This window comes from Furipterus horrens, unplaced genomic scaffold (assembly GCF_987537825.1).
Source record: "Furipterus horrens unplaced genomic scaffold, mFurHor1.1.pri manual_scaffold_2, whole genome shotgun sequence".
NCBI lineage: Eukaryota > Metazoa > Chordata > Mammalia > Chiroptera > Furipteridae > Furipterus > Furipterus horrens.
The window spans coordinates 616,424-643,208 of record NW_028327172.1 but is presented as its reverse complement, the minus strand read 5'-3'; the positions used below and the strand labels follow the sequence as shown (position 1 = coordinate 643,208).

Below are 26,785 nucleotides of genomic sequence, written 5' to 3'. Positions count from 1 at the left end.
TTTTTAATTGCAATGAGGTCTGTTTTATTGTGCATACTCACAGGCGAGTCACAGACGCACATGTGCACACACGCACACACAAGTGTCTGTGTGCAGTCACACATGCACACACGGGTGCTCACACACACTCACATGCACACACACACTCCCGCCTACTGTGACGGGGCAGACAGGAGCCTCCCCAGGCGGAAAGCCCTGGAAACGGCTGTGAGCGGCTTCTGAGAGCTTGTCTCATAGCTGTGGTTGGAGGGCTTCCTGGAAGGGGGCCGCCAGCCTCTTGGGGACCCAAAGAGGGCGTTGCACATGCAGGAGCCAGACGGGGTGGGACAGGGCTCTCTGGGGCAGCCCTGGAGAAGGTGGCCATTGGGAGTCACATTTTGCACGTGAAGTTTGCCAAAGCCAGGCCAGCCATATGTGCACAGTGTCCTCTGTGTCCTGTGTGCGGGGCCTGGTGACCAGCCCCATGGGCAGGGGGTCCCCCCTGGGCACACAGACCCCTGCAGAGAGCGGCCCGCCCAGATGCCCGCACCTACTGAAGCACACGCACACAACGTCTCTGCCTAAGTTTATTTTGAACAACAACGTCAGAAAAAAGACTCAGAAAATAAATACCCCCCAAGAGGCGCCAGCTGAGGAGGGGAGGGGAGCTCAGAGGGCCAGCGGTGGGGGTGGGGCCTGGGGGGCACGCCGCTCAGCCCCTCCTGGAGCGCCGGGTGCGGCCGAGGACCCCGCGCTGGCCCGGCAGGGGCTCGCACGCCGTGTCCTGGCACAGGCAGCTCTCGATGTGGGTGTAGACGTGTGTCCGCGAGCTGCCATTGGGGCAGTGCAACTGCACCGCCCGCCGGCTGGTGCGCTCCTCCTTGCAGCAGGAGCACTTGTGGTCCAGGGCCTGCGCCTCAGCCGAGTACCTGGGGGGGCACGCAGTGAGGGCTGCTCCCGGACGCCCCTCCCCTCTGCCGCCCCCACCCCACCCCCCACCCCGGCCTGAAACTCACATGGCGAAGGTCCCACAGGACCCAGAGCAGTAGTTCATGGTGACCGTCCCAGTGCAGCCCTCATCCGAAACCTCCCGGGTGACAGGGATGGTGGAACAGGGGATCCTGGTCTCATTGCGAGGGATGCCTGGGGACAGCGAGGCGGAGGCTCGGGGGTGCTCCACAGCTCCCAGGAGACCCGCCTCCCACCAGCAGCTGAGACTGGACCCCGGGCACCATCCCCTGAGCCTCCCGCCCTGGAGGGGCCTGGAGAGCCTGCCCGCCAGGCCTGTACTCACATTTCTTGCAGCAGCCGTTGGGCATGAGGGAGATGGAGCCCTGCAGGGAAGGAGAGTGAGTCTTGGGCCCCAGACGTCCCCCAACAGGGAGTGCCCCCCAGGGACCAGCCCCCTGGAAATGTGGGGACCCCCACCCGCAGCAGAATACACACAGCCAGCGCCCCAGACAGGCCAGCTCACCGGGAGGCAGATGCTGGGGTCAAAGTCGGGGCAGGTGATGTTGGAGACGGACGAGATGAGCTGGTTGTGGATTTTCACGCAGCTGAAGAAGGTGCAGTTGTTCTCGGGGTCGCTCTTCATGTCTCCGGGCTGGGGAGCAGAGCACAGCCCGGTGAGGGCCGGCAGGAGGCCCCCCGGAAAGACAGCGGGAACTCCGGGCCCCACCCAGCCAAGCACAGCTCTCGGGCAGAAGGTCCAGCCTGCAGGCCCGGGGCCGCCGGGCAGCTGACCCGCAGTAGGGGCCCAGGGACAGCCACCAGCCTGTAGCTGACAGACACGCCCATGACCGAACATCCAGAACCTACGCATGTGACCTTATTTAGAGAAAGGGTCACCCTGGATTACCAGGTGGGCCTAAGTCCAATGACAAGTGTCCTTTAATAGAAAACAAACAGAGAGAAGAGGGACCGTGTGACCACGGGGACAGAGACTGGGGTGTGCGGCCACACACGCCAGGAAAACCTGGAGCCCAGAGGCTGGAAGAGGCAGGAGGAATGTCCCTGGAGCTTTTGGACGGAGCGCGGCCCTGCGGCCCCTTGGTCTCAGACTCCGGCCTCCAGGACGGGGGCGGATGGCCCCTGCTGCCCTCAGCCCTGCACCCATCTGTGGTCACTAGTGACGGCCCCCCAGGGCGCTTATACAGTGGGGCCCCGAGGCACTCGTGCAGCCGACAGGCCTTGGGAGAAGCAGGCCTGGCCCCGGCGTCCCCCAAGTCGTCCCCGCCCTGTTAGGGGTGCCCCGCCCCCCACGCACCTTCAGGACCAGGTGCTGGCCGCCCGGCCGGTTGATGATGCAGTGGGTCTGCTCGCATTTGGGGCAGCACTCGCCTGGGATGCTCGCCAGCCCGAAGCCCTAGGAGATGCAGCGGCACAGCGGCTCAGGCAGGGGTGCAGGGAGGAGGGGCGGGGCGGGGCGGGGCGCTCCGGGGGCGGGACTCACGCGGCTGCAGGTGGTGTTGCAGGGCACGTGGCTGCAGGACACGATGTTGAGCTGGGTGGCGCTGTTTGTGATGTTGGTGCAGACGCACACCTGGCACTTGGAGGAGTACACTGGGGAGCCGGGCTGGGGCGCAGGGAGGGGTGCGTGAGGCGCGCGGACCCCCGCAGCCTGCCCAGGAGCCCATCCTCCAGCCCTGCCCCCTCCCCACAGTGCAGCCCCGGACTCACCTGGTACTCAGCGTTCTCAAGGACGCACACACCCTTGGGCGCTTGGGAGGAAGAGAACAGGACCATGGGTCAGATGCGCGGCCCATGGACGGCACCGGCCCTTGGGCCTGGGGTGGGTGGAGCCTCCAGAAGGGAGCCACTGCACCCACGGGCCCCTCAGGCTGCGGCCCAGCTCCAGAAGCTGCCCCCGGTCCTCGTCAGAGAGCCCTGGGCTGGCCCGGAACCCCTCCCTGTTGCCGCCTTGGGCCTCTTACCGCAGGAGTAGAAGGGGCAGCACCTCCCAGGCAGCATCTCGCTCTTTACTTCGAAGCCCAGGGGACACAGTGGGGGCTTCTCCTTGCACAGGCTGACATTGCACTCTGAGGACAGAGGGAGGAAACCCGAGCGTCACGCATGCACCTTGGGAGCAGGGCCCCCACCCCACCCCACCCCCATGCCAGGCAGCAGGCAGTGTCTGGCCCTGAGCCTAGGTGTGTCTGAGGTCCTGCCTCCAGCGGCTCTGGGGTTGGTGGCTCCCTAACTCAAAGAAGAGGTGACAACAGGCCTGGGGAGCTTGCTCGGTGACCCCAGGGACCCGAGGGGAAGAGGCCCAGGGAACCAGGCACAGCCCCTGTCCCCAGTGGCCTTACTGCAGGAAGTGATGTTGCAGCAGGTGTCCAACGGGTCGATCTCAGTGACCAGGTAGGTGCCGTCCTCAGAGCACTGGGGGAGGGGCTTCTGGCTGCACTTCTTAGGCTGACAGACGATGCCGCTCCCGCCCTCCAGGCAGACGCAGTCTTTGCAGTCGAACTCGAAGTGCTCCCCGAACTGCAGAGAGGGGGGGGTGAGCAGGGCGGGAGCGGGGCCCCCACAGGCAGCCCTGTGGGAAAGCCCGTGCCCCCCCACGTCTCAGCCCATGGGGATGTTCTGGTCCAGCACAGGGACCACCCCTCAGGGCCAGGCCACTAATGGCACGGTTGTGACCTGCACAGGCCAGGCACAGGGCAGATGCACCTCTCGCATCCACCGGGTGCGTGCAGAAGGGAGCAGAGGACTCGGCCGCGTGTAGGCCGAGGACCGGCCAAGACTCAGCTCTATTCAGACAGATCACTGCACGGCCAACGGGCCAGTGGTGTGAGGGATGGACGGACAGGCAGAAGGGCATGTGAACAGTGGACAGGCGGACGGGTGAATGGTAGATGAATGGGTGATGGTGGGTGGATAGATGGATGGGTGGATGGATGGATGGACAGACGAACGGATGGGTGGACAAAAGGATGGATGAAAGAGGTACAGAGGGCTGCAAGGATGGAAGGACGGAGGGGTGGACAGAGGGAGGAAGGGACTGTTGGAGGCGTGCATGGGTGGACATCCCTGCCAGCTCAGCTTCACGGCACTTGAATGACTCATTACTCTCTGCGGGAGAAGACAACCCCAACCACCGAGGGGCAGGGCCTACCTCTCTGGGCACATTGTCGGGTCCCACACAACCTAGGAGAGAGGAGACATATCCAGTCAGCAGAGCCCTGGAGAGCAGCACCGGGCTCGGCCTCATGGAGGCCAAAGAGGGGGCCATGAGCGGGAGGCGTACCACACACGTCCACACAGACATCAAAGCCGGGGGCGTAGCTCGTGGTGCCCTCGGGACAGAAGCAGCCTTCCACCAGCAGGGTGCCGTTCTGCGGGCAGCTGGAAATCAGGAAGGCATTGTGAACAGGGCATGCGGGGGCCACCCCAACCGGCCGGGGATGCCTGCCGTCCAGGGGCACCCTCCCACTTCTGACCTGGACTTGCAGGTGGGCTCTTGCGCAGGACCACAGGCCCGGTACTCCCTGTGTGGTGGGCACGTCAGCGCTGTGGGAAGGGGGCAGCCGTCAGACGGGCCAGGGTTAGGAGAGAGGAGCCTGTGCCCCCAAAAGTGACGGTCCTGCCCAGCCCCCCCAGCACCAGCTGAGGGTGGCTAGCTGCCTGGCACTGCCCGGCTCAGTGCCCCATGCTGTACCGAGCTGGGCAGCAGGTGCTCAGTTGTGCTGAGCAAGGCGGACAGCGCCCCCAGCCAGCCCAGCGCCTGCAGCCCCCCTGCTTTCCCCACCCCAAGCCCCAGCCTGCTCTCCACGTGAGCCTGGCCACCCCTCTGAGGCCTGGCCTCAGGCTGGGCACAGCACCTGGCAGAGCCCTGCGGGATGCCCGCCTGGGGTCAGGGGCCGCGAGCACTTACTGCAGGCCCCGTGGGTGTGGTTCCGCCAGTCAATGCAGACACCCTCGTGGGCACAGAGGGCCGCGTAGGTCTGCAGGCTGGCACACTCCATGCCTGAGTCAGGCACAAAGCAGGTGTCGAACACGCAGGCATCGTAGTAGTGCTGGGGGGCCACCAGGCCGTGGCACGGGGCAAACAGGCTGCAGGGGAACGTGGGTCACACTCCGGCCAGGGGCGCCCCCGACCTCTCTCACCCGCCCACCACCCAGCATCTGCCTCTGAGCTGCCCACCTAGACCTCCTGGGTGCGGGAGGGCCCGGGAGAGGGGTCGCACTGCACACTGAGGACGAGGTGGCGGCATTCCCCCTCCGGCATGCCTGGCATGGGCCACCCGGCCTCGGCAGGCGCACATCTAGGGATGAGGCCCTCACTGCCCCCGGCTTCGGGAGAGCCCTCTCTGGCTAAGCCCAGCTCTGCCCCTGATATCAGCCCTGAGCGGGCCTCTGTCTTGGTCAACTGGTCTACCCCAGGCTTCATGCTCAGTCTGCCTGGCACCATTCAGGGTCAGGAACAGTCTGGGAGGTCAGAAAAGGCACAGGGACCTCTGACCGGGTAGCCCCACGGAAAGCAGGAGCCCGATTCTGCGCCCTTTGAGACGAGCACCTGCCTCCCAGCCCCGTGTTCAGTGCCCTGCCTCCCCTCCTTGCGGACAAGGTCGGGGCACAGAGAAGGGGGCCTGCTTCCGGAGACCCTGCGGCTCACAGGGGACCCAGGCAGCAGGCAGGCCCGGGGGCACGCTTACCTGTCCTTGATGAGCTTGCAGAGGGGAGATGAACAGTTCTCGCGGCTGGGGGTGCTGCTGCCCCCCGAGGGCGTGATGGCCGGGCGCCTGGTGGTGAAGCTGCCGTGGGGACAGTGTGGCTTGGTCGGGTCGTCCACCACCCACTGGTCAGCGGCGACCTCGCAGTCAGAGACGACCTGCCCGCTGGGCAGCATGCAGTCGTCCTGCGTGTTGTTGTTGCACGTGCCTGTGTCGGCGAGAAGGCCCGCGCTGAGCCCGCCGTGGGCCTGGCCGTCCAGCAGACTGGGAGCACCCGGGACCCCTCCGCCCCTCCAGCGCAGCCCCAGGGCCGAGGGCAGACACCACTAGACTCCGATCGGCTTCCCACAGGGACCGAAGCCAGGCAGGTGGGCAGGGGCGCCACGCTGGGCTGGCGGGGGCTCACACGCAGACGTGCCCGCCCCCCTCCGCAGGGCAGAGCGCCAAGGCCGCCGGGCGGTGGGCGGGGCAGGGCCGGCGGGCAGGGGCGGGGCCGGAACGCGGGGCGGGGCCAGAGGGCGGGGACCAGAGGGCGGGGCCGGAACGCGGGGCGGGGCCAGAGGGCGGGGCGGGGCGGGGCCTGCGGACAGGGGCGGGGCCGGAACGCGGGGTGGGGCGGGCTCACCGCACTGGCCCTTGGTGTTGTTGCCGAACAGGCGGTAGGGCAGCCGGATGGAGAAGGAGAGGCCGTTGTAGGAGATGATGGCCCCCAGCTCGGGGATGTCCACCACGTAGTTGATGCCCGACTGGGACACCTGCAGCCCGAACTTCTTGTAGGGCAGGGCCACAGCCTGCTTGTTGACCTGCACCTGCAGCCGACACGCCAGGCTCAGGGACGGCCACGCCCCTGCGTCTCCTCACACCGGGGCACCGTCTCTGCCCACCGCCTCCCCGTCCTGTTCCCTGTGCTTCTTCTCTGTCCCCCTGGTCCCTGGGAAAGGTGGCAGCAAGGTGCTGCTGCCCATGGAACTCCCTGGGGACTCTGGGGCCCAACAACTCCATGTGGGTGTACGCCCAGCCCCTGCCGCTGAGACCTGTGCCCAGAGGGGTGGCAGGAGCCTGAGACGGAGTAGCCAAGGGGCCCCTGAATGCTCCCATAGGGCCTGGGACAGGGGCCAGGTGTGTCCCCCAGCACTGTCCGCCCTCTGCCAGCCGGGCCTGCGGGGTGCGGCGGGACTGAGCACGGCCTCCCAGCGAGCGGGCCGGCGTGGGCGCACAGCGCGGGCGTCCCCGGCCCCCCCGCGTACCTGCACCTCCATGGGCGCCATCCGCACGGTCTTGATCAGCACCTCCTGGGTCTCGTGGCGCACGATGAGCGTGCGGGGGCAGGACACCTGGTCGCGGACGTCGCAGTGGTAGTTGTCGATGTAGACCCCGAAGTTGTCCACGGTGCGGGTGACCTCCTCCACCAGCACGTACGTGCAGTTGCCCTGGTAGCTGTAGTAGAGGCCGTCGAAGGTGACGTAGTGCGGGTCTCCCCAGCCCGTGCAGTAGCCTGCGGGGGAAGCCGGGGGGAGTGACACGGAGCCCTGCGCCGGGGCTCGGCGGTGGGGGCAGGGAAGAGCCTGTGGCCCCCAGGGTCAGAAAAGTCTCCTTCCCAGAGAACACGGGCATCCAAGCTGGGCATCTCCCCATTCGGCCCACTGTGGCCTGTTCCTTCCCCAGGACGCAGCCTGGCCTTGGAGCCAGAGGTCTGCGTTGCATCTCCAGCTCTGCCCCTCTAGCCCCAGCAGCAGCCTCATCCCACGGAGGGGGTCAAGCACACAGGGAAAGCCCCTCCTCCTGTCCAGACCCCGGCCTGAGATGGGAACGGGGCGAGGCAGGGAGAAGTCCCTCAGGACACGTGCCTGGAGACCCAGGCCCCGCAGTGTCCACCCCCAGAAGGGAGGGCAGGGGGCCCAGGGCTTACAGTCACACTCCCAGTGCCAGCAGCAGCCGTCGGGGTCCATGACGCGCACGGGCGTGAGATTGTTGGAGCAGGTGGGCATGGGCGGGGGCTTGCACTCCACCTGCACCAGCTCCACGGTGTTGTCATGCTTGCAGACGGCCATGGTGCAGTTGCAGAGCCACCACGTCTCGTTCTCCTGCAGGCGGGAGGGCGCGGGGTCAGCGGGCCGCCCAGGAGGGGGCGGGCTGTGCTCTGAGGCCCTGGGGGCCGTCTAGGTGCCCTCCCCAGAGGCTGGAGGCCAGGGGCGCTCCGTTCAAGAGGCAGCTTCGTCAGCCTCCCTGCAGCCAGCCGTCCCTCCTGACAGCGAGGTGGGTGTGGGCGAGAGGACGGGGCAGCGCTGGTGGGCCCTGCACCCGAAGGGCACAGCTCAGGACACAGGTGAAGGGGCCACACCTCAGATGACCAGCTCCTGGGTCTTTAGACCGGGGCAGCGTGTTCGGTGCAGAGGGGACAGGAGCTGTGCCCGCAGCCCACTGACCTGTCTGGGAGGATTGAAGTCTGGGCACCCGGGGGGCTTGGTGGTGATCGGCGTGCGCGGCGTTGTTGTGGTCGTGGGCAGTCTGGGTGTGGAAGAGGGTGTCGGCTTTGAGGTGACGGGCGTGGGGGACGGTGTGGACGGGCACGACTGGTTGAAGAACTCGAAGGTGCAGTTGTCCGAGCAGTACACGTAATAGCAGGTGTCCCCATGAGTGCCGTTGTACACCAGGTCACCTGCGAGGGGACAGACCCGGCCCCTGTGCCTTCCAGACGGTGGCCGCCAGCACGCACAGGCAGTTCCCCACAGAGGCCGCCGGAGGGAAGCCCCCGCCCCTACGGGCCCCTGACTCATGGCCCCACGGCCACCCACCCGCACTCCACACAGAGCTTCCTGGGCAGCCCCCAGTTTCAGCCTTAGACCTGACTCCCACCCACCAGTAAAAGTAGACCTCAGTCCCACCGACCTCTGACGCTTGAGAGGAGAAAAAACCCTGGGTACCTGGGACGTAAAACGTGTCGTTCAAAACGCAGCACCAGATCTGGGTTGCAGTGACGACCGAGCCCGTGGAGATCGTTGGGGTGGAGATCGGGGTTGGCGTGGGGGTGGACACACCAACTGAAGTGCTGGTGGGGGTGGGGGTCTCTGTTGAAGCAATGGTGGGTGTAGTGGTTGGAGTCACTGTGGAGGCGGGTGTCGAGGTTGGGGCCACTGTGGTGGTGAGGGTAGGGGTTGGTGTCGGGGTCTCGGTGGTGGTGGGTGTTGTGGTTGGTGTTTCTGTGGTGGTGGAATGCGGAGTTGGTGTCTCTGTTGAGGTGGTGGTGTGTGTTGGGGTTGGGGTCTCGGTGGTGGTGGTGATAGTAGGTGTTGGGGTTGGTGTCGGGGTCTCGGTGGTGGTGGTTGTGGTGATAGTAGGTGTTGGGGTTGGTGTCGGGGTCTCGGTGGTGGTGGTTGTGGTGATAGTAGGTGTTGGGGTTGGTGTCGGGGTCTCGGTGGTGGTGGTTGTGGTGATAGTAGGTGTTGGGGTTGGTGTCGGGGTCTCGGTGGTGGCGGTTGTGGTGATAGTAGGTGTTGGGGTTGGTGTCGGGGTCTCGGTGGTGGTGGTTGTGGTGGTGGTGATGGGTGTCTCTGTGGTGGTGGAATGCGGAGTTGGTGTCTCTGTTGTGGTGGTGGGTGTTGGGGTTGGGGTCTCGGTGGTGGTGGTGATAGTAGGTGTTGGGGTTGGTGTCGGGGTCTCGGTGGTGGTGGTTGTGGTGATAGTAGGTGTTGGGGTTGGTGTCGGGGTCTCAGTGGTGGTGATTGTGGTGGTGGTGATGGGTGTCTCTGTGGTGGTGGAATGCGGAGTTGGTGTCCCTGTTGAGGTGGTGGTGGGTGTTGGGGTTGGGGTCTCGGTGGTGGTGGTGGTGGTGGTGATAGTAGGTGTTGGGGTTGGTGTCGGGGTCTCGGTGGTGGTGGTTGTGGTGATAGTAGGTGTTGGGGTTGGTGTCGGGGTCTCGGTGGTGGTGGTTGTGGTGGTGGTGATGGGTGTCTCTGTGGTGGTGGAATGCGGAGTTGGTGTCTCTGTTGAGGTGGTGGTGGGTGTTGGGGTTGGGGTCTCGGTGGTGGTGGTGATAGTAGGTGTTGGGGTTGGTGTCGGGGTCTCGGTGGTGGTGGTTGTGGTGATAGTAGGTGTTGGGGTTGGTGTCGGGGTCTCGGTGGTGGTGGTGGTGGTGGTGATAGTAGGTGTTGGGGTTGGTGTCGGGGTCTCGGTGGTGGTGGTGGTGGTGGTGATAGTAGGTGTTGGGGTTGGCGTTGGGGTCTCGGTGGTGGTGGTGGTGGGTGTTGGAGTTGGTGTCTCTGTTGAGGTGATGGTGGGTGTTGGGGTTGGGGTCTCGGTGGTGGTGGTGGGTGTTGGGGTTGTGGTCTCAGTGGTGGTGGTGGTGGGTGTTGGAGTTGGGGTCTCGGTGGTGGTGGTGGTGGTGATAGTAGGTGTTGGGGTTGGCGTTGGGGTCTCGGTGGTGGTGGTTGTGGTGGTCATTGTGGTTGGTGTCTCTGTGGTGGTGGAATGCGGAGTTGGTGTCTCTGTTGAGGTGGTGGTGGGCGTTGTGGTTGGTGTCTCGGTGGTGGTGGTGGGTGTTGGGGTTGTGGTCTCAGTGGTGGTGGTGGTGGGTGTTGGAGTTGGGGTCTCGGTGGTGGTGGTGGTGGTGATAGTAGGTGTTGGGGTTGGCGTTGGGGTCTCGGTGGTGGTGGTTGTGGTGGTCATTGTGGTTGGTGTCTCTGTGGTGGTGGAATGCGGAGTTGGTGTCTCTGTTGAGGTGGTGGTGGGTGTTGTGGTTGGTGTCTCGGTGGTGGTGGTGGGTGTTGGGGTTGTGGTCTCAGTGGTGGTGGTGGTGGGTGTTGGGGTTGGTGTCTCTGTGGTGGTGGTGGTGGGTGTTGGAGTTGGGGTCTCGGTGGTGGTGGTGGTGGTGGTGATAGTAGGTGTTGGGGTTGGGGTTGGGGTCTCGGTGGTGGTGGAATGCGGAGTTGGTGTCTCTGTTGAGGTGGTGGTGGGCGTTGTGGTTGGGGTCTCGGTGGTGGTGGAATGCGGAGTTGGTGTCTCTGTTGAGGTGGTGGTGGGTGTTGTGGTTGTGGTCTCAGTGGTGGTGGTGGTGGGTGTTGGTGTTGGAGACTCAGTGGTGGTGGTGGTGGGTGTTGGGGTTGGGGTCTCGGTGGTGGTGGTGGTGGGTGTTGGTGTTGGGGACTCAATGGTGGTGGTGGTTGGGGTCACCGTGGGCGTGGGTGTTGGGGTTGGGGTCTCGGTGGTGGTGGTGGTGGTAGGTGTTGGGGTTGGGGTCTCCGTGGTGGTGGTGGTGATAGTAGGTGTTGAGGTTGGGGTCTCGGTGGTGGTGGGGGTCGGTGTGAGGATACAGGGCTTGCAGCAGTAGACGTTGATCTCATAGTTCAGGCAGTAGGGCTGTGGGACCATGCCCCCTGGCTTCTGGTCTTCGTTTTTGCACTCCAGCCCCACTGAGAGGTCGCACACCACACTCTGTCCCAGCTGTTCAAGGGGGACAGTGGGAAACATAGCTGCTCTGCAGGAGATGTTGGTTGGGAGGCCCGATGGGCAGACACCCCCAATGGCTTCGAAGTCTCCGCCTGGTGTGCCGAAGTTTGGTTTCCCAGAGTCCAGCCAGCCCGTCCACTGACAGTTGTCCACACATGGCGTAGTTGTGGGTGGTGTCGTAGTTGTGGGCGTCACCGTGGTCGTCGTTTCGGGGGTCTGTGTGGATGTCACCGTGGTCGTCGTTTCTGGGGTCGGGGTGGCTGTCACCGTGGTCGTCGTTTCTGGGGTCGGGGTGGCTGTCACCGTGGTCGTCGTTTCTGGGGTCGGGGTGGCTGTCACCGTGGTCGTCGTTTCTGGGGTCGGGGTGGCTGTCACCGTGGTCGTCGTTTCTGGGGTCGGGGTGGCTGTCACCGTGGTCGTCGTTTCTGGGGTCGGGGTGGCTGTCACCGTGGTCGTCGTTTCTGGGGTCGGGGTGGCTGTCACCGTGGTCGTCGTTTCTGGGGTCGGGGTGGCTGTCACCGTGGTTGTCGTTTCTGGGGTCTGTGTGGTTGTCACCGTGGTTGTCGTTTCTGGGGTTGGGGTGGCTGTCACCGTGGTCGTCGTTTCTGGGGTCGGGGTGGCTGTCACCGTGGTTGTCGTTTCTGGGGTGGCTGTCACTGTGGTTGTTGTTTCTGGGGTCTGTGTGGTTGTCACCGTGGTTGTCGTTTCTGGGGTCGGGGTGGCTGTCACCGTGGTCGTCGTTTCTGGGGTCGGGGTGGCTGTCACCGTGGTCGTCGTTTCTGGGGTCGGGGTGGTTGTCGTTTCTGGGGTGGGGGTGGTTGGTGAGACAGTGGGGGTGGTCGTCCCCAATGAGGTGGTAGGGGTTGGTGTTAGTGTCTCTCTGGTGGTGCTGGTGATGGTGGAAGTTGGAGTTGGTGTTGGAGTTGTGGTCTCTGTGGTTGTGCTGGTGGTGACGGTCGGGGTTGTCGTTGGAGTCTCTGTTGAGGTAGTGGTGGGTGTTGGGGTTGGGGTCTCGGTGGTGGTGGTGGTAGGTGTTGATGTTGGGGACTCAGTGGTGGTGGTGGTGGGTGTTGGTGTTGGGGACTCAGTGGTGGTGGTGGTAGGTGTTGGGGTTGGGGTCTCCGTGGTGGTGGTGGTGATAGTAGGTGTTGGGGTTGGGGTCTCCACGGTGGTGGTGGTGGTGGTGATAGGTGTTGAGGTTGGGGTCTCGGTGGTGGTGGGGGTCGGTGTGAGGATACAGGGCTTGCAGCAGTAGACGTTGATCTCATAGTTCAGGCAGTAGGGCTGTGGGACCATGCCCCCTGGCTTCTGGTCTTCGTTTTTGCACTCCAGCCCCACTGAGAGGTCGCACACCACACTCTGTCCCAGCTGTTCAAGGGGGACAGTGGGAAACATAGCTGCTCTGCAGGAGATGTTGGTTGGGAGGCCCGACGGGCAGACACCCCCAATGGCTTCGAAGTCTCCGCCTGGTGTGCCGAAGTTTGGTTTCCCAGAGTCCAGCCAGCCCGTCCACTGACAGTTGTCCACACATGGCGTAGTTGTGGGTGGTGTCGTAGTTGTGGGCGTCACCGTGGTCGTCGTTTCGGGGGTCTGTGTGGATGTCACCGTGGTCGTCGTTTCTGGGGTGGGGGTGGCTGTCACCATGGTTGTTGTTTCTGGAGTTGGGGTGGCTGTCACCGTGGTCGTCGTTTCTGGGGTCGGGGTGGCTGTCACCGTGGTCGTCGTTTCTGGGGTCGGGGTGGCTGTCACCGTGGTTGTTGTTTCTGGGGTCTGTGTGGTTGTCACCGTGGTCGTCGTTTCTGGGGTCGGGGTGGTCGGTGAGGTGGTGGACGTGGTAGTCACCGTGGCCGTGGTGGGTGTCGGAGTGGAGGGTGGCGGTGAGGACCCCGGACACTCATTCATCGGCAGACAGCAGTTGACCCGTATCTCATAGTCGTAACAGACAGCAAACGGCCCGTTTCCAAACTGGTCTGCGTTCTGGCAGCTGAACCCGGAAGAGAGGCTGCACTGGACCTTCTGGCCTAGCTCCTCCCAGCTGAGGTGGGGCTCCGTGGCTGCCCTGCACTGAATGTCCTCGGGGGCCTGGCAGACGCCCTGAAATGTCTCCTTGTCGCCGCTTTCAGGGCTGAGGCTCGGATGGTTCTCGTTGATCCAGTCAGACCAGAAGCAGCACAGCTCTAGGGAAGCAAGACGCAGCGTCGGTCACCTACGCCCAGGAGTGGCACCTTCCAGGGAGACCACTGGGACCCAGGGAGCTCAGGCAGTCCGTGACCACAGACCCGTCACTGCCAGAGGCCCAGACTGCAGGCTCGGGAGTCCGGGGCTGGCGCCGCACCCGCCCCCCTTTTGCAGCTGACACCTGAGCCCCAGCGAGCGAGCAACACCCAATGCTCCAGCCCAGGGCCCCTCCTCAGCTCCGGTCACATCCTGGTGCCAAAAATATAACAAGTGGGTCACCCATTCTGGTGAGAAAGCACACTGGCAGGGACTTGGTCTCGACCCGTGACCCACGATGCTGTCACTCAGAGCTGGGCAAGACCCCTGCGTGAGTCCCTGGACTCAGCAAATCAGGACTCAGTCACCAAAGGCACTCTGTGTGGTCCCTAAGCAGATGGCTGGGCAGCCGGCCCCGCGGCTGGTGTCGGGGCAGCTCTTTGGGGACTCTGCTGGGGCTTGGTCTCCTCGCCCGCCCGTCAGTGGGAGTGACGTCCGCACACTTACTCGGAGTGGTCGAAGAGGGAGATGATGCTGCAGGGAAACGGGGAGAAGAGCAAGTCACTGCCTGGTCTCGGGCCTATAAATGGCCCCCTCCCATAAGTGTCCTGTTCGTGCACCTGTCTTATCCCTGAGGCTTGTTCAGTGGTGGCTGCGATAGCAACCAGAACCAACACAGAGGGACTGAAGGATGTGTCCCCGCCTCCTCTAACCCAGAGCAGTATTCTCTTGCTGGCTTTGGGAAATGCCCCACACCACTGTCCCCGGGGTCTGGGCTCAAGGATGTGGGCATGACACTGGGGCCCAGAAGACAGTCACTGCCTGAGAAGAGGGGCGTGTAAGTGCCACCTCCCACCTGGGAGCCGAGGTGGGACCCTGCTGCACCAGCCAGGCTCCTGCCCTTGGGAGGGTCGTTTCTGCTGGATCGGGGGGCAGGGGCGGGCAGGGGCCCCAAGGCAAGGGGTGTGTGGCCCTGGGCCTCACTTGTGCTGGGTGTCGGGGTGGTGATGGTGGTGGTCGTCGTGGTGGGGGGCACAGGCTTCGTGCTGGTGGGTGTCGGGGACGACACGGGCGTTGGGGTGGACACACAGATGTTAAAGTGCTTCTCCACCGTCCCGTTGGGGCCGCAGACCTCCCAGTAGCAGAAGGCGCCATCCTGGGTAAAATTGAGGATCTTCCCTGGGGGACAGAAGAGGGGCCGACATCAACCCATTGGGATCAACATTCCAATAAGGGCAAGGCAGGGCATCCCCCAGCTCCGACCAATGGCAGACCAATGCTCCATCAGAACCCCATCCCCCAAACCCTAAGGGGCCCCCTCAGAACGCAGAAGCTGTGTTACAGGAGGGTCCCAGGCTTCCCATCCAGGGAAATGCAGCGTGTCATGGGAGCCGCTCAGGGATGCTGCAGACCAGAGGGGCTCTGGGCAGAAGGACACCCCCAAAGGAGACCACCCACCCACCCAGGGCCCAGCCCCAGGAGTCCGGGGAAGGGCAGCCTGCAGGCTTCCCAGGCCGGTTGTCTTAAGGGCAGCTGCAGAGGACAGCTTACCTTCCTCAGGCTTGCAGACAACCTGCGAGGAGTTGGTACACACGCTGCAAAGCAAGGGCAAGGGCTGCAGGTTCGGGGACTCTGGCCTGTCCCGTGCCCGGTGTGGCCCAGAGTCCCCGGGCACAGCTCCAAAGGAACCGCCCAGAGGCAGTCACGGCTGGCGGGGGGGGGGGGGGGGGGGGGAGGGGGGAGGCAGGCAAACACCAGAGGGTTCCCACGAGCACGAGTGTGCGTGCGTGTGCCTGTGCACCTGGGTGTGCACGGGCGCTTGTGTGTGTGCAGACCTCCCCCAGACCCCCGTGATGTGAGCTTAGGTACCAAGACAGGCATTCGTGCTTGGGGGGCACGGACACCCCAGGTGGGTAGTGGGTGTCCTCCACATAGCAGCCACATTTGTCTTCCGTGACGCACTTCTTCAGGTCCTCGTCATAGATGGGCCTGTCCGCAGGGCACCGGGGGTAGCAGCCTAGTGGACGCAGGGCACTGGGCTTGAACCATGTCCATTGGACCCCACCATGGCAGGTCCTTCTCTCGGGGATGTGCCACTGGGAAGGCCAGGGTTGGAAAGGCGGAAGCCTAAGTCCATCCCCCAGCAGAGCGTGGAATACTGTCACATGACCAAACGGACAGCCAGGTCCCACCCCCTTATGATGGGCAGCCAGGCCCCGCCCATCAGCTGGTGGACAGCTAGGCCCCGCCCACCTGCTGCACCCCTCTGTCCCCTAACCTGGCCTGAACTATCTCACTCCTTCATGTCTGCTAATTCTCAGCTCCTGATTTCCCCTTAAGGGCAGGTCTTAGCTCAGGTTGCAAGCCCCCCTCTACCCCGCACCCCGTTTAACGAGCAGATTCTGCAGCAAGGTGAGAGGGCCCACCCTGGAGCTCAGGGACCCCAGCCCCACAGGGCCTCTGTCGGAGGCGCGCGGCGCTTCAGGCTCACCCTCCAGGTAGGACATGGAGATGTTGGAATGGATGCCGTTGATGGTCCTGCATGTCTCGAAGCTGCGGTTCCCACAGGGCTCATAGTGCCACTCGCACTCGTCCGGAGGGTTGTAGTAGTCGCAGAATATGGCTGGGGGGCGGGGCGGCGGGTCAGAGTCGGGGAGGGAGGCCCAGGCCGCTCGGGCGTGGGGCGGGGGGGACAGGGCGCATGGTGGGGGGGCACTCACGGCACAGGTCGGGCGTCCTCCAGAACACGCAGGCGCCCTCCTTGGTGCAGGCCTGGGCGTAGGTGGCCACCGCGGAGCAGAAGCACTCGCAGTCCCCGCCGGTGTCACAGGAGCAGGAGTCTTGGACGCAGGCCTCGTAGAAGGGCTTGGGGTCCACCTGCAGGAGAAGCACGTGTGCCTGGGTCCGCACGGCCTCAGGGCGCAGGCCTCCCCCCCGCAGGCCCGAGCAGCTCCGGAGCTTGCAGCCAGCCCGGTGCTGAGACAAGGAGCCGCCAGCAGAGCCTCCCGGGGGGCGCTGACGGGGAGGTCCCGAGACCGTGGGGTAACCCTGGCCGTGCAGACCTGCCGCTCAGCCCCTGCCGCTGCCTGGCCTGAGGACTGTCTGGATGTTAAGGATTACGCGTCCTTTCTCCAGCCCCGGAAGGTACAGGAGGCTGGGGGTCCAGCCAGGGGTCTCAGAAGGAAGGTTTAACATCTGGTTATGTGTTCAAAGGACACAGAGGATGGACATGAAGCTGGAGGACAAGTGTCTCAAGGTGAGATTCCAGGCGAACTACACGCAGGGCGCACACACCTGGCGGAAGAGGCTGCCTGGCCCCGCCCATGGCCACGCCCTTCTCTGAGCTCATCGCTCACGACCACGCCCACCGAGCCTGCGCCAAGCTGCGGAGCCCGTGGCCACACCCACCACGCGCAGGGCCACGCCCACCTTGCTGTGGCAGACCCGGAAGACCGGGCCCTTGATGATGCTGCACTGCTTCTCGGCCCAGGCGCGGCGGTGTGGGTTCTTGTCGCAGGGCTCGGGGATGGTGGTCACGTCCGGGCAGGTGGGAGCCTCCTTCCAGCTGTTCCCGAAGTCCAGCTCGCTCTCCACCACCATGTGGTCCCGCGTGGTGAAGTCGTTGTTGGAGCGCTCGTCGAAGTTCCCGCACAGGCCACACACGGTGCCCTGCAGAGACAGGCGGGTGTGCAAAGGCTTCCGGAGGGGCTCGCAGCGGGGGCGCTGGGGGGGCCTACGGGCAGGGGCGGCCGCGCACCTTGTAGGAGGGCGCCAGCTTGATGAAGATGGTGGTCCTCTTGTCCCAGATGATGATGATGCCGGTGCTGGTCTCCACCACCAGGTACTGGCCCACCTCCCGTGTGGTGTAGGCCACGTGGTCGCCCACGTCGCGGTGGATCACCGTGCGTTGCTTGTCCTCCAGCTTCAGCTCTGTCCTCTGTGCCCAGGGGAGACACCGGTCACTGGCCGGGCCCACAGTCTCTGAGAACCCACACGTCCCCAGTGTGAGCAGCACTCACCCCCATGAAGATCTTGATGGCCTTGGAGCAGGTGACACCCGTTGTGCCGCAGGGGACGTTCTCGGTGATGATACTGAAGGAGCCCAGGGAGGAGTCCTGGCCACAGTAGTCCTGGGGGCCCACAGGGGACGTGAGCGAGCCAGCCGGGCACCCCGCCCTGCCCCGCCGAGCCCCAGCCCCTCCTCTGTTGAGAGGGGATCACCATGTTGCATGAGGGCCCTGACCACCCCCCATGTGCCCCTCGTTCCCTGTGCACCAAGGGAAGGACACGGAATGGGAGGGAGAAGAAGTGCTGGCCAGCCCCACCCAGACCCTTCACTGGGCTGATGGAGCCCTCACAGCTGTCACCAGAGCCAGCGGCGTGGGGACAGGGAGCAGGGCAGGTCCTGAAGGCGCCCTCGGCCTCACCTGAGCGGCCACGTAGGAGCAGTGTCCATCGAAGTCGTAGTGCTTCCCGTCGAAGGTGATGTAGTGGCCGCTCCCGTAGATGGAGCAGGTGCCGTGGCACCGGGTCTGGGTGCAGGACCAACGCCCTCGCTGGCAGGTGCTGAGGAGAGTAGGAGAAGGGCCTCAAGTGTCTGCAGGAGCCCAGGTTCCCCCCCGACCAGGGGTTGTGTGGACAGCTCCCCAGGCATGACACCTACAAGCCCTCACCAAGCCAGTGCGGGGGGGGGGGGGTGCACGGAGCCCTACAGACCCCAGGTGGGCCCCCCCACCAGGCCTCTTCTCCAGGACACACTCCCCCTGTATCCCTTGGGGCTGGGTCAGCCAGGCCGGGCCCTTACCAGGTGTTGCAGTCCACCTTGATCTTGTTCCCAGGGTCATACAGGTCCCGGTTGTGCACACAGGGGCACTCCTCCTCCTTCACACAGCCACCACGGCCGTCGTCCATCAGCCCTTCAGGGCACACGCAGCCACTAATGCACTCTGTCTGGTACTGGGGACAGCCAGGCAGCGGGGGTCAGGGACTCGATGCCAGGCCAGCCCTGCGCTGGGCTACTCATCGGACACTGTGGCCACCCCTCGTGTCCTCATCCCACAGCTGACCTCTCCCCGGCCCCACCACTGGGAAGGGAGACAGGTGAGGGCTTCCTGCCAGGGGCCCCTACATGGGCCCCTGCTCCCTGTCGAGGGCTGGGCAGGTACCCCCCGACCACCACCTCCCTCCAGGGACAGGGAGGAGCACCAAGGACCCTGTGTCAGCACGGAGCCTGCCCCCTCACACAGCCCTGCCCAGTACTCACGGAGCCAGCAGCCAGCGTCTGGCAGCTGATGGGGCGGGGGTTCCGCGTGGCCAGTGCGGTCAGGTTGTTGCAGTCAACGTGAATCTTCGGGGCCGTGCAGCCTATGGGACAGGGGGGGCTCCCTTAGCTCAGCTGCAGCTGGAGGTGGGGCGAGCAGACCAAGGGGGGGGGCACACAGGGCAGGGCCCACTTACTCTGGCCGAGCAGCCTGACCCGCGTGCAGTGCAGCCTCGCGTTCCGGCAGACGCTGCGAGGGACAGGGAGAGGCGGGACTGAGCCCTCTGCTGGCTGGACAGGGGCACGGGCTCCCCGGGTGCAGCCACGCGCCCGCCCAGCCCCGGGGCACCCACCATCGCTCCTCCTGCCTCAGGACCACTTCGCCTGCCTCCAGGTAGAGGCCATGGTGGTAACAGGAGCACTTGGCCAGGGGCACGCAGCGGCCCTTCTCGTCCAGGAAAGTGTGGTCAGGACAGCCGCAGCCGTCCACAGGGGCAAAGCCCTTGAGGCAGTGGGCGTCACCTTCAGAGAGCGAGCGGCAGGTCTGCTGGCAGGTGGTCAGGTTGTAGAGGAAGATCTGTGACTTGGGACAGGAGCCCACGTCCTTGTCTGTAGAGCGGGGGGCTTTGTAAGGGCAGGAGGGATGCCCAGCCCCCCGCCCCCGCCCCACGGGCTGCCTCTGAGCCCCACCGCACCCGGAACCAGGACACCTGCCCAGCCAAGTGGCCATCCAGGGCAGCCCCTGGGCCCCTGGGCTGCACGAGCACGCCCGCCCTCCGCCTCCCTGCTGGGCATGCGACGGGCTGTGGCCTCTGGACCCTCCCCCGGACCCGGACACATGGGATGGTGGGCGAACTGAGGGTCAACTCCCATGGGACACCAGAACCCCGAGCCCCAGAGCGCCAGCAGGGGGCACACTCACTGCAGACCAGCTCCCGCCAGCCCCACAGCATGACGCCCTTGGCAGCGCAGGCGCGGGCGTAGGAGGACAGGGCGGCACACATGCAGTCTTCGTTGTTCTGGCAGTTGCACGTGTCGTATCTGCACCTCTGGTGGAGAGAGGGGAAGGGGCTGGCGGCCGGCACACTGGTGCAGGCACTCCCGACATGCGTAAGCACCACACAACATGTACATGCACTCTCACATGCTGCACACATGTCCATGCCCCCACAAATCCTGCACATGTGCACATGCTGCACACATATGCACATGTGCTGCAGACATGCATTGCTATGCGTGCCCACATGCTGTGCGCATGTGCAGTGCTCACAATGCCATGTCACACGCATGCACTCATGTATGCAAGCTCTACGTGTATGTGCACAGACATGCACATGCGCACACTCGTGTGTACATATGTGTGCCCGTGTGCACACTCAGTGACTCCCAGCAGGAGCCTCAGGCTCGGCCCAGGGCACACCAGCCTGGGCCGAACCGAGCAGGCAGGGGATGCTTGTGAGGGTCCCACCCACCTTGTAATACTCAGCCGGGTCCACAGCGGAGTGGCACCTGCCGAAGGGGGTCTCCGCCTTCTTCAGCAGGGAGCACCAGTGCTCCGCGTAGTTGGCTAGAAAGGCATCAGCACCTCAGTGGGGGTCGCCCGAGCTTGAGTAAACACCACCCCCTTTGTGGCCCAAACCCAGTCCCCTCCCTCCAGGTCAGGTCAACCCAGAACAAGCCAGGGCTGCTCACCCCCCAACCTCCCAGACACAGTGGGGCACCGTGGGGGTGGGGGACGTGCTGGTACGGGCCTGCCCCTGGACGAAGGCTACCACCCCACGATCAGCGGCCCGGCCCCTCTGCCCTGTCGCTCGGCAGGCCGCCACCGTGGGCCACCATAAACCAGCCGCAAGGCAGAAAGTAGCAGGCGAGTGGGTGGCCCTGAGCAGGGCGAGCCGCTGCTCCTCCCACACCCACACCCCAGTCCTCCGGGGGCCCCAGCCATCCCGGGCGGGGCCGAGCCTCACCACTCTCGATGTTCAGGGAGCAAGGGTCGTCCAGCCAGTCCAGTCTGTCGTGGCAGCTTGACTGGGCCTTCCAGGTGTTGGCGAAGCCGGCCCCCGTGGCCTCCACCAGCCCGCCCGCCGTCTGGAAGTCATCGCCTTCCTGGCCGTTGAAGTTCCCGCAGAGGCCTGAGGGGCCAGCACAGGGTTGGCGGGGGGCGCGGGGCGCGGGGCGCGGGGCGCGGGCCTGCGTGCGGCCTCCGTGGGGCAGCCTGGCGGGGCCACTCACCGTGCACGCGGCCCTGGGCGTCCCGGTCCAGCGTCAGGAACAGCTGCATCACCGGCACGAGCTGCAGCTGCAGCCTGAGGCCGAAGGCTGTGCTCACCACCAGGTGGTAGGAGGACGGTCGGAAGATGGAGAAGCTCGCTGCGGGGCGGGGGGTGAGGGCGTGAGGGCGCCTGGCCGCCCGGGCCGGCCGCCCCCCCGCCCCCCAGGGCTCCCGGGGTGGGGCTCACCTGTCACGTGGGGCAGGTTCACCTGCAACTCGTTCAGCAGGACGCTGCCGTCTGACTTGAAGGTCACCACCTGCGGGGAAGGCCGAGGGGGTGAGAAGGGCCTCCAGGAGCCCGGAGGGGGGAGCGGAGGGGCGGGGGAGGGCACCCACGTTCTTCTTCCTGTCGGCCAGCAGCACCACTGTCTTCAGGCAGGTCTGTTTGTCGGTGGAGCCGCACGGGGCCAGCTCCCCCAGGAGGGCAAACGAGTCTTCCTGGTCGCCCTGCGGGGGGACCGGGCTGCAGTGAGGACACGGGCCAGACCCCCGCTCCGCCGCACCCTCCCATGGGTGGCGGCCCACCTTGGTCAGCACGTAGTAGCAGTCCCCGTGGAAGGTGTACTTCTTCCCGTCGAAGGTGGTGATGTGGGAGCCACCCTCCAGGGCGCAGGTGCCGGGACACGGCAGGTCCTTGCACTCCCAGCGGCCGCCTTGGCAGACGCTGTCAGGCAGCGGGCACAGGGTCAGGCCCGGCTCCGGCCCCTGCCCGCCCGCCCGCCCGCCCCGGCCCTGGCGCAGACTCACCATTGTTCACAGTCATTGCTGACCCGCTGGCCGGGTGCATACGTGTGCCCGTGCAGCCTGCAGTGACACTGGCTCACGGGGACGCAGCCGTGGCCTCTGATGTCATCGTACACAGTGCCTGGGAGAGCGCAGGGAGGTGTTACACTCCCCTGGGGCCCCCGAGGCGGGGATCCCAGCCAGGCTCCCCACCCACAGGCACCTCTGGTCTGTTGAGTGACACTGTGTCCCCACACGGCGTCCACTCAGGAACCTTCCTGCACCTGAGAGCCTGCCCCCTTCCCAGAGACTTCCAGGTACCCTGGGCAAGGCAGAGGGAGGTCTGTCCACAGGGTGATGACCAGGACGGGCCCCGCACCTGAGCCTCCCAGAAGCCACCACCATGCACGGACGGGGGGCCTTTGGCGTTTGCATCCCCCCAACTGCCCCGGTCTCAGGAAAGGCAGGCCGCAAGGCTCACTCCCTGTGCCGCTGTGCCCCACATGTCCCCTCGTTGCCGCAGGGAGCCAAGCCCAAGGCAGCGAGGCCCCCGGCCCCACGGTGAACAGGCCCGTGGCTGCTGCAGCGCGGAGCCCCTCCCGCCCACCGGCCGCTGCAGGGCGCACCTTCGGGGCAGAAGCAGCCGTCCATGTGGTGCTCCTCGCACAGGTGGCTGACCTCCAGGTGCGAGCAGGTGTCCATGCAGGGCGAGCCGCTCTCCAGGTAGACCATGTTCCCGGGGCAGGTCTTGGCTGCAAGGGCAAGGGTGGGCCCCTGAGCCGGACGTGCCCACGTGGTGGGGTGTGGCAGGCGGGGCGGGGGGCTGCCCGTGAAGGAAGGGCCCTGGGCTCCCTCCCCACGGACCACCCCCCTGTGCCCCATGTCCCCATCCTCCCGCCACCCTGGGTGCTTACGGCAGAACGAGGCCGTCCTCCAGTTCCCGGGCCGCCCGCCGGCGTGGGAGCACTGGCGGGAGAACTCGGCAACGGTGCTGCACACGCAGGAGGCGCCCGGCGGGCACTGGCAGCGGTCCTGGACGCAGGCCTGCACGTACGGCTCCAGCGGCACCAGGCCCAGGCACCCCGCGAAGGCCTCGGCCCTCAGCAGCCGCTCGCACTCGGCGCGCTGCGGGCAGACACGGCGGTGGGCGGCGGGCCAGGGCTGCACGCGCCCTCCTCCCATCCGCGCTGCCCGGGCCCCTGGCAGAGGCCGGCTCGGGGGACCCCCCACCCTGGGAACAGCTCCTGCCCCGGGCGGGGGTCCTGGTGACTCACGTGCTCAGAGCAGGACTTGGGGACCGGCACCTCCTCAGGGTCGTCACAGGTGACCTCAGGCTTGTTGATCTTCTGCATGTTCCCAAACTCGATGGCACTGAAAAGCACACCTGGCGGAGGGGGCAGAGCCCGTCACGGGGGTGCTGGCAGCGTGCACCCCCCCCGCCCACACGCCCCACGGCCCTCACCTTCAGAGAGGAACTCGGAGTAGGTCTGCAGGCCGTTGTAGTCGCCGCAGAGGCCGCAGGTGTGGTTCTGGAACTTGCCCTCCAGCTCCAGCTGCCGGAGGCGGGGGGGTGAGCGGGGGCCGCCACAGGCCAGGGCCGCTGGGGTGGCCGGATGAGCCCCCCCACAGCCAGGCCACCTCACAGCGTCAGGGTCGGCAGGAGAGCTGGGTCAGCCGGGGGTCCCCACCCTTGGGGTGTTCTGCGGCCTCCCCTCTGCGCATCACTAGCCCGCCAGCCTCTCCTCCAACACAGAGGCCACGGGGAGCCCCCAGCCCACACGGGCCCATGCTGCGCCCCCGGGTCCCGGCACCCACCATGAGCGAGTCCTCGCGGTTCCACAGGAGGGCCAGGCCGGCGCGGGAGAACACCTTCGTGTAGGCGTCATTCCTCTCGATGAGCAGCCCGGGGCCGTAGTGCGGGGTGCTGACCCTGGGGGCACCGTGGGCGCCAGTTACCGCCTGGCCCTGCCCGTCCCGCCCCCCAGAGCAAGGGAGGCCGTGTGGCTGGCTCTCGCCGTTGCCGTCAGGGGCTGCTGGGGCCCAAGCGTCCAGGTCCACCTGGGCTGCTTGGCTCCTTGGGGTGGAGCCGAGCCCAGCCTGCCCACCCCACTCTCCACACCCGCTCCTGTCTGGCCAGGGTCCCCCAGGGGTCCCAAGAAGAAGGAGGGTGCCCCCAAAGGCCGAGGCACCTGGGCCGCAGCCAGAGCCTGCAGGTGGGAACCCGCTGGGCAGGACTGCGCTTGGCACCCATTGCTCCTGAGACAATGCCGGACAACAGCTGGGGTGGTGGGGGTCTCCCACAGCACCTCCTGCCTGTGTCACTCGTCTGGGGTCACAGGGCGCAGGGCCAGCAGCCAGGACCCCGGGCAGGGAGGCCTGCACTGTCCCCCCACCCAGAGCCTGCTGGGCCCCGTGTAGGGCCGCTGTGGGGGACACATACGCCAGATACAGCCCTGAGCCCCACCCTCCAGCCCGTGGGGGCTCCTGGTCAGGGCTCCTCCAAGTTTGCTGAGTGAGTCAGTGGCCAGAACCCAAACCCACAGTCTCCGGCCAGGAGCAGGGGGCCCATGGGGGCTCCCAGGGGCCGCCGGAGGGGGTGCCACCTGACCCCACTCACATGGCTCCGTTCACCACCACCAGCTGGTGGGTGAGGTAGATGGTGTCATCCTTGATGGTCAGCAGAATGTACTCGATCTGCGGGTGCCCGCCGCTGCGGCCGGGGCTGCGCCTCAGGTGCACGGCGAACTCCTTGTAAGAGTCGCGGCAGTCAGAGGCCAGGTTGTAGTCACAGAGGCCGGGGAAGCGGAAGACGTCGCCGTCGAAGGTCTTGTAGTGGAAGTCGCCCCAGGTGCTGCAGACGTTGTGGCCGTGGTTGCGGGCTCTGCTCTCTGGGGGCCAGCAGGGCTGTGGGTGAGCGGCCCAGGCGGACCCCGGCCCCTGGCTGGCAGCCACCCTCTGGGGCCCCCCCACTGCAGCCCGGCCGTGGCTCGGAGCCCTGGGGTCTCTGCCCAGGGCCTGGGGGTGGTTGCCCCAGCCGGACACAGATGTCCTGTCCTAGGGACCCAGTCTTCTCTGACTGAAGCGACCCCTTCTGCAGGTGTCTGAACTCCTGGTCTTCCCTGTCCCAGGGTCCCCAGTACCTGGGACCAGGCCCCCGGCTGGCTCCTCCCGGCCAGCCCTGCCTCCCCCACACGCCCAGACATCGGCCCGGCTTGGGTGTTTCCACCTGGTACGACACCCAGCACAGACTCTGGCCAGGTGATAGCCCTTCCGAGGGATGGTGGGAACTCGAGAACACCTGTCCTTCCTTCCTTCCTTCCTTCCTTCCACCCAAGGTCAGCTGGGTGGGGGCTGCAGGAGGCCCCACCAGACCGTCCACCCCAAAGTCTGGGCAGAAGAGGACCACGGAGATCGGCTCTTGCTGCCCGGCCTTCCTGCCTTCCAGGACGCGGCCCCACCCCCTCACCTCTCCGCAGCTCCATGCCCCTGGCCGAGGTCAGGGCCAGGCACAGGGCCACCAGGCAGCCTAGTGGCAGCCCCATGCTGGCTGGGCAGGTCGGTGTGGGAGAGCGACCAAGGCAGGGGTCCGGGCCTTATATGGCCCAGCGGGCTGTGAGGGGGCGGGGCGGGGGAGGAGCAGGGTGGGCGGAGCCTTAGCCCAGCGATCCAGAAAACAGCTGTGGGGGCCCCTGTGAGCCACCGTGGGGAAATATTGATTCAGATTATCTGAGGTTTATCTTTTTATTTATTTATCTTCCTGGGTAAAGCTCCCCCTCCTCCTCGATTACCCCGACCCAGCACACGCCCAGCGGACCTCTGTCCCTCCCAGCTACACGCAGGACCAGGCGGGCACGAGGTCCTGCCGGAAGCATGTCCTGCAGGTCCCCCACAGCCCCACCCACCCCAAGTTCACTCCTGGGGGGCCAGGACTCAGCCCCTCCAGGCAGCAAGTGTGCGGGGGTGCTGTCCACAGATGGGGCCACCCATCTCTCGTCCCAGGCCGATCCCATCTCTGGAGTTACATGTAGTTGGGACTCATGGAGCCCTGCCAGGGGACCGTCAAAGGGGCACGTTCCCTGGGGCCCTGGGGACCTGGCCAGGAGCTGCCGTCCCCACGGGGAGTGGGGCTGAGCCCCTGACCCCAGCACAGGTGTGACCCGGGGCCCCCTGGGCCGGAGCCCGGTGGCTGTGCGGGGTCTCCCGGGCCCCACCCCTGGCCCCAGAGGGATGAACTGTGGCCTCCCGTGAGCCGGCCCAGCGCTGGTCTGGAGACGCGTCAAGGACCGTGTGGTGTCGCTTCAGCTGTGCCAGCCCCGCCCAGTCCTCACCCCGGGGGGCACCGGGCGCCCAGCACAGCGCTGGTCAGAGCCGCCCCCGATGCCACACTTTCCTCCCCTGGAACACAGACCGGGCCAGGGAGAGAGGGGACAGCCAGCTCAGACCGCAGCAGGACCCCAAGCTCCAGGGGTCACTGGGGCGGGACCCACCCCAACAGTTACTGAGACCGTGGAGGGGGCTGCCCCGTGGAGGGGGCGTGGGACACAAGCCGCCTGGCCCAGGCGCCCTCAGAGGCAGCGACCAGGAGCCAGGCCTGGGGCCCCTGGGCCGGTCCTGCTGTGCCCCCAGCGCGGGCCCAGGGACCATCCTCCCTGCAGGGGCGGGACCCCACCTTGGCATGTGGGGCACTCAGTGTGGCCAGAGCCAGGAGGAGCAGGGATTAGAAATGGGAGCCAGGGGCGGCGGCCATGGTGCCGCTTCCCTGTGGGGCCCTGGGCCCCCCTCCGCCTGGGCGGGGACTTTCCGTGCCTCCAGTGACACAGGACACACGGCACAGCCCCTCCGTCCCCACGTCCAGAGGGAGCACCCTGGGACTCAGAAGGGGCTGCTCCGGGCCCTGAGGTCATCCCTGCGGCCCCTCTGGGTGGGGTCCAGCCCTGGCACCCTCCGGGCCCTGTCGCAGGATCTCGGGGGGCCCAGGGCACAGAGACGGGGGCCAGGCGGCCAGCAGGGGTGGGCACAACAGCAGGTGCGGCAGTGAGGGTCCCGCCCCACCCCCCGCAGAGTCCGGGACCCGCCTCCGGACTCAGCCCTACCCTCAGACCCCGGGTCAGTGCTCACAGCCGCTGGGCCTCGGCCTGCCCAAGAGTCATCACGGTGCCCCCCACGCGTGAGGTGCTGGGGTGCAGGCTCCGTGACACACAGGGCGGAAGGAACTAG

At 66.0% G+C, this 26,785-nt stretch overlaps 1 protein-coding gene across 1 annotated transcript; it reads right to left on the bottom strand.

The window, feature by feature from the left end:
* Nucleotides 1–553: 553 nt before the first annotated feature.
* Nucleotides 554–25,122, bottom strand: LOC150017323 (mucin-2-like). The gene is made up of 49 exons (XM_090292463.1): nucleotides 25,035–25,122; nucleotides 24,186–24,456; nucleotides 23,384–23,498; nucleotides 23,031–23,121; nucleotides 22,843–22,952; nucleotides 22,483–22,693; nucleotides 22,195–22,320; nucleotides 21,593–21,710; nucleotides 21,371–21,509; nucleotides 21,182–21,292; nucleotides 21,033–21,102; nucleotides 20,806–20,943; nucleotides 20,541–20,705; nucleotides 20,046–20,140; nucleotides 19,496–19,622; nucleotides 18,927–19,182; nucleotides 18,771–18,823; nucleotides 18,577–18,677; nucleotides 18,118–18,269; nucleotides 17,741–17,879; nucleotides 17,333–17,443; nucleotides 17,071–17,250; nucleotides 16,743–16,982; nucleotides 16,034–16,190; nucleotides 15,805–15,936; nucleotides 15,183–15,330; nucleotides 14,865–14,908; nucleotides 14,298–14,492; nucleotides 13,821–13,847; nucleotides 12,849–13,276; nucleotides 8,579–12,689; nucleotides 8,081–8,313; nucleotides 7,564–7,738; nucleotides 6,902–7,149; nucleotides 6,280–6,463; nucleotides 5,637–5,862; nucleotides 4,856–5,034; nucleotides 4,422–4,491; nucleotides 4,229–4,326; nucleotides 4,097–4,128; nucleotides 3,288–3,465; nucleotides 2,913–3,017; nucleotides 2,659–2,699; nucleotides 2,432–2,554; nucleotides 2,246–2,344; nucleotides 1,454–1,582; nucleotides 1,274–1,313; nucleotides 996–1,122; nucleotides 554–908 (listed from the first exon to the last, which is right to left on the bottom strand). The coding sequence occupies exons 1-49, from the start codon at nucleotides 25,108–25,110 to the stop codon at nucleotides 692–694; spliced, it is 10,941 nt and encodes a 3,646-aa protein (XP_090148589.1). The 5' UTR covers nucleotides 25,111–25,122; the 3' UTR covers nucleotides 554–691.
* Between the last annotated feature and the right edge of the window lie 1,663 nt (nucleotides 25,123–26,785).

What these genes read in the sequence shown, in the direction of transcription:
- LOC150017323 (XM_090292463.1), bottom strand. Translation starts at nt 25,110, where the DNA reads ATGGGGCTGCCACTAGGCTGCCTGGTGGCCCTGTGCCTGGCCCTGACC. An exon ending in GCTCCTACGTGGCCGCTCAG is followed by an intron (nt 17,444 to 17,740) that starts GTGAGGCCGAGG and finishes GTGGGCCCCCAG; the next exon opens with GACTACTGTGGCCAGGACTC. An exon ending in ACTTCAATCCTCCCAGACAG is followed by an intron (nt 7,739 to 8,080) that starts GTCAGTGGGCTG and finishes TCCCGCCTGCAG; the next exon opens with GAGAACGAGACGTGGTGGCT.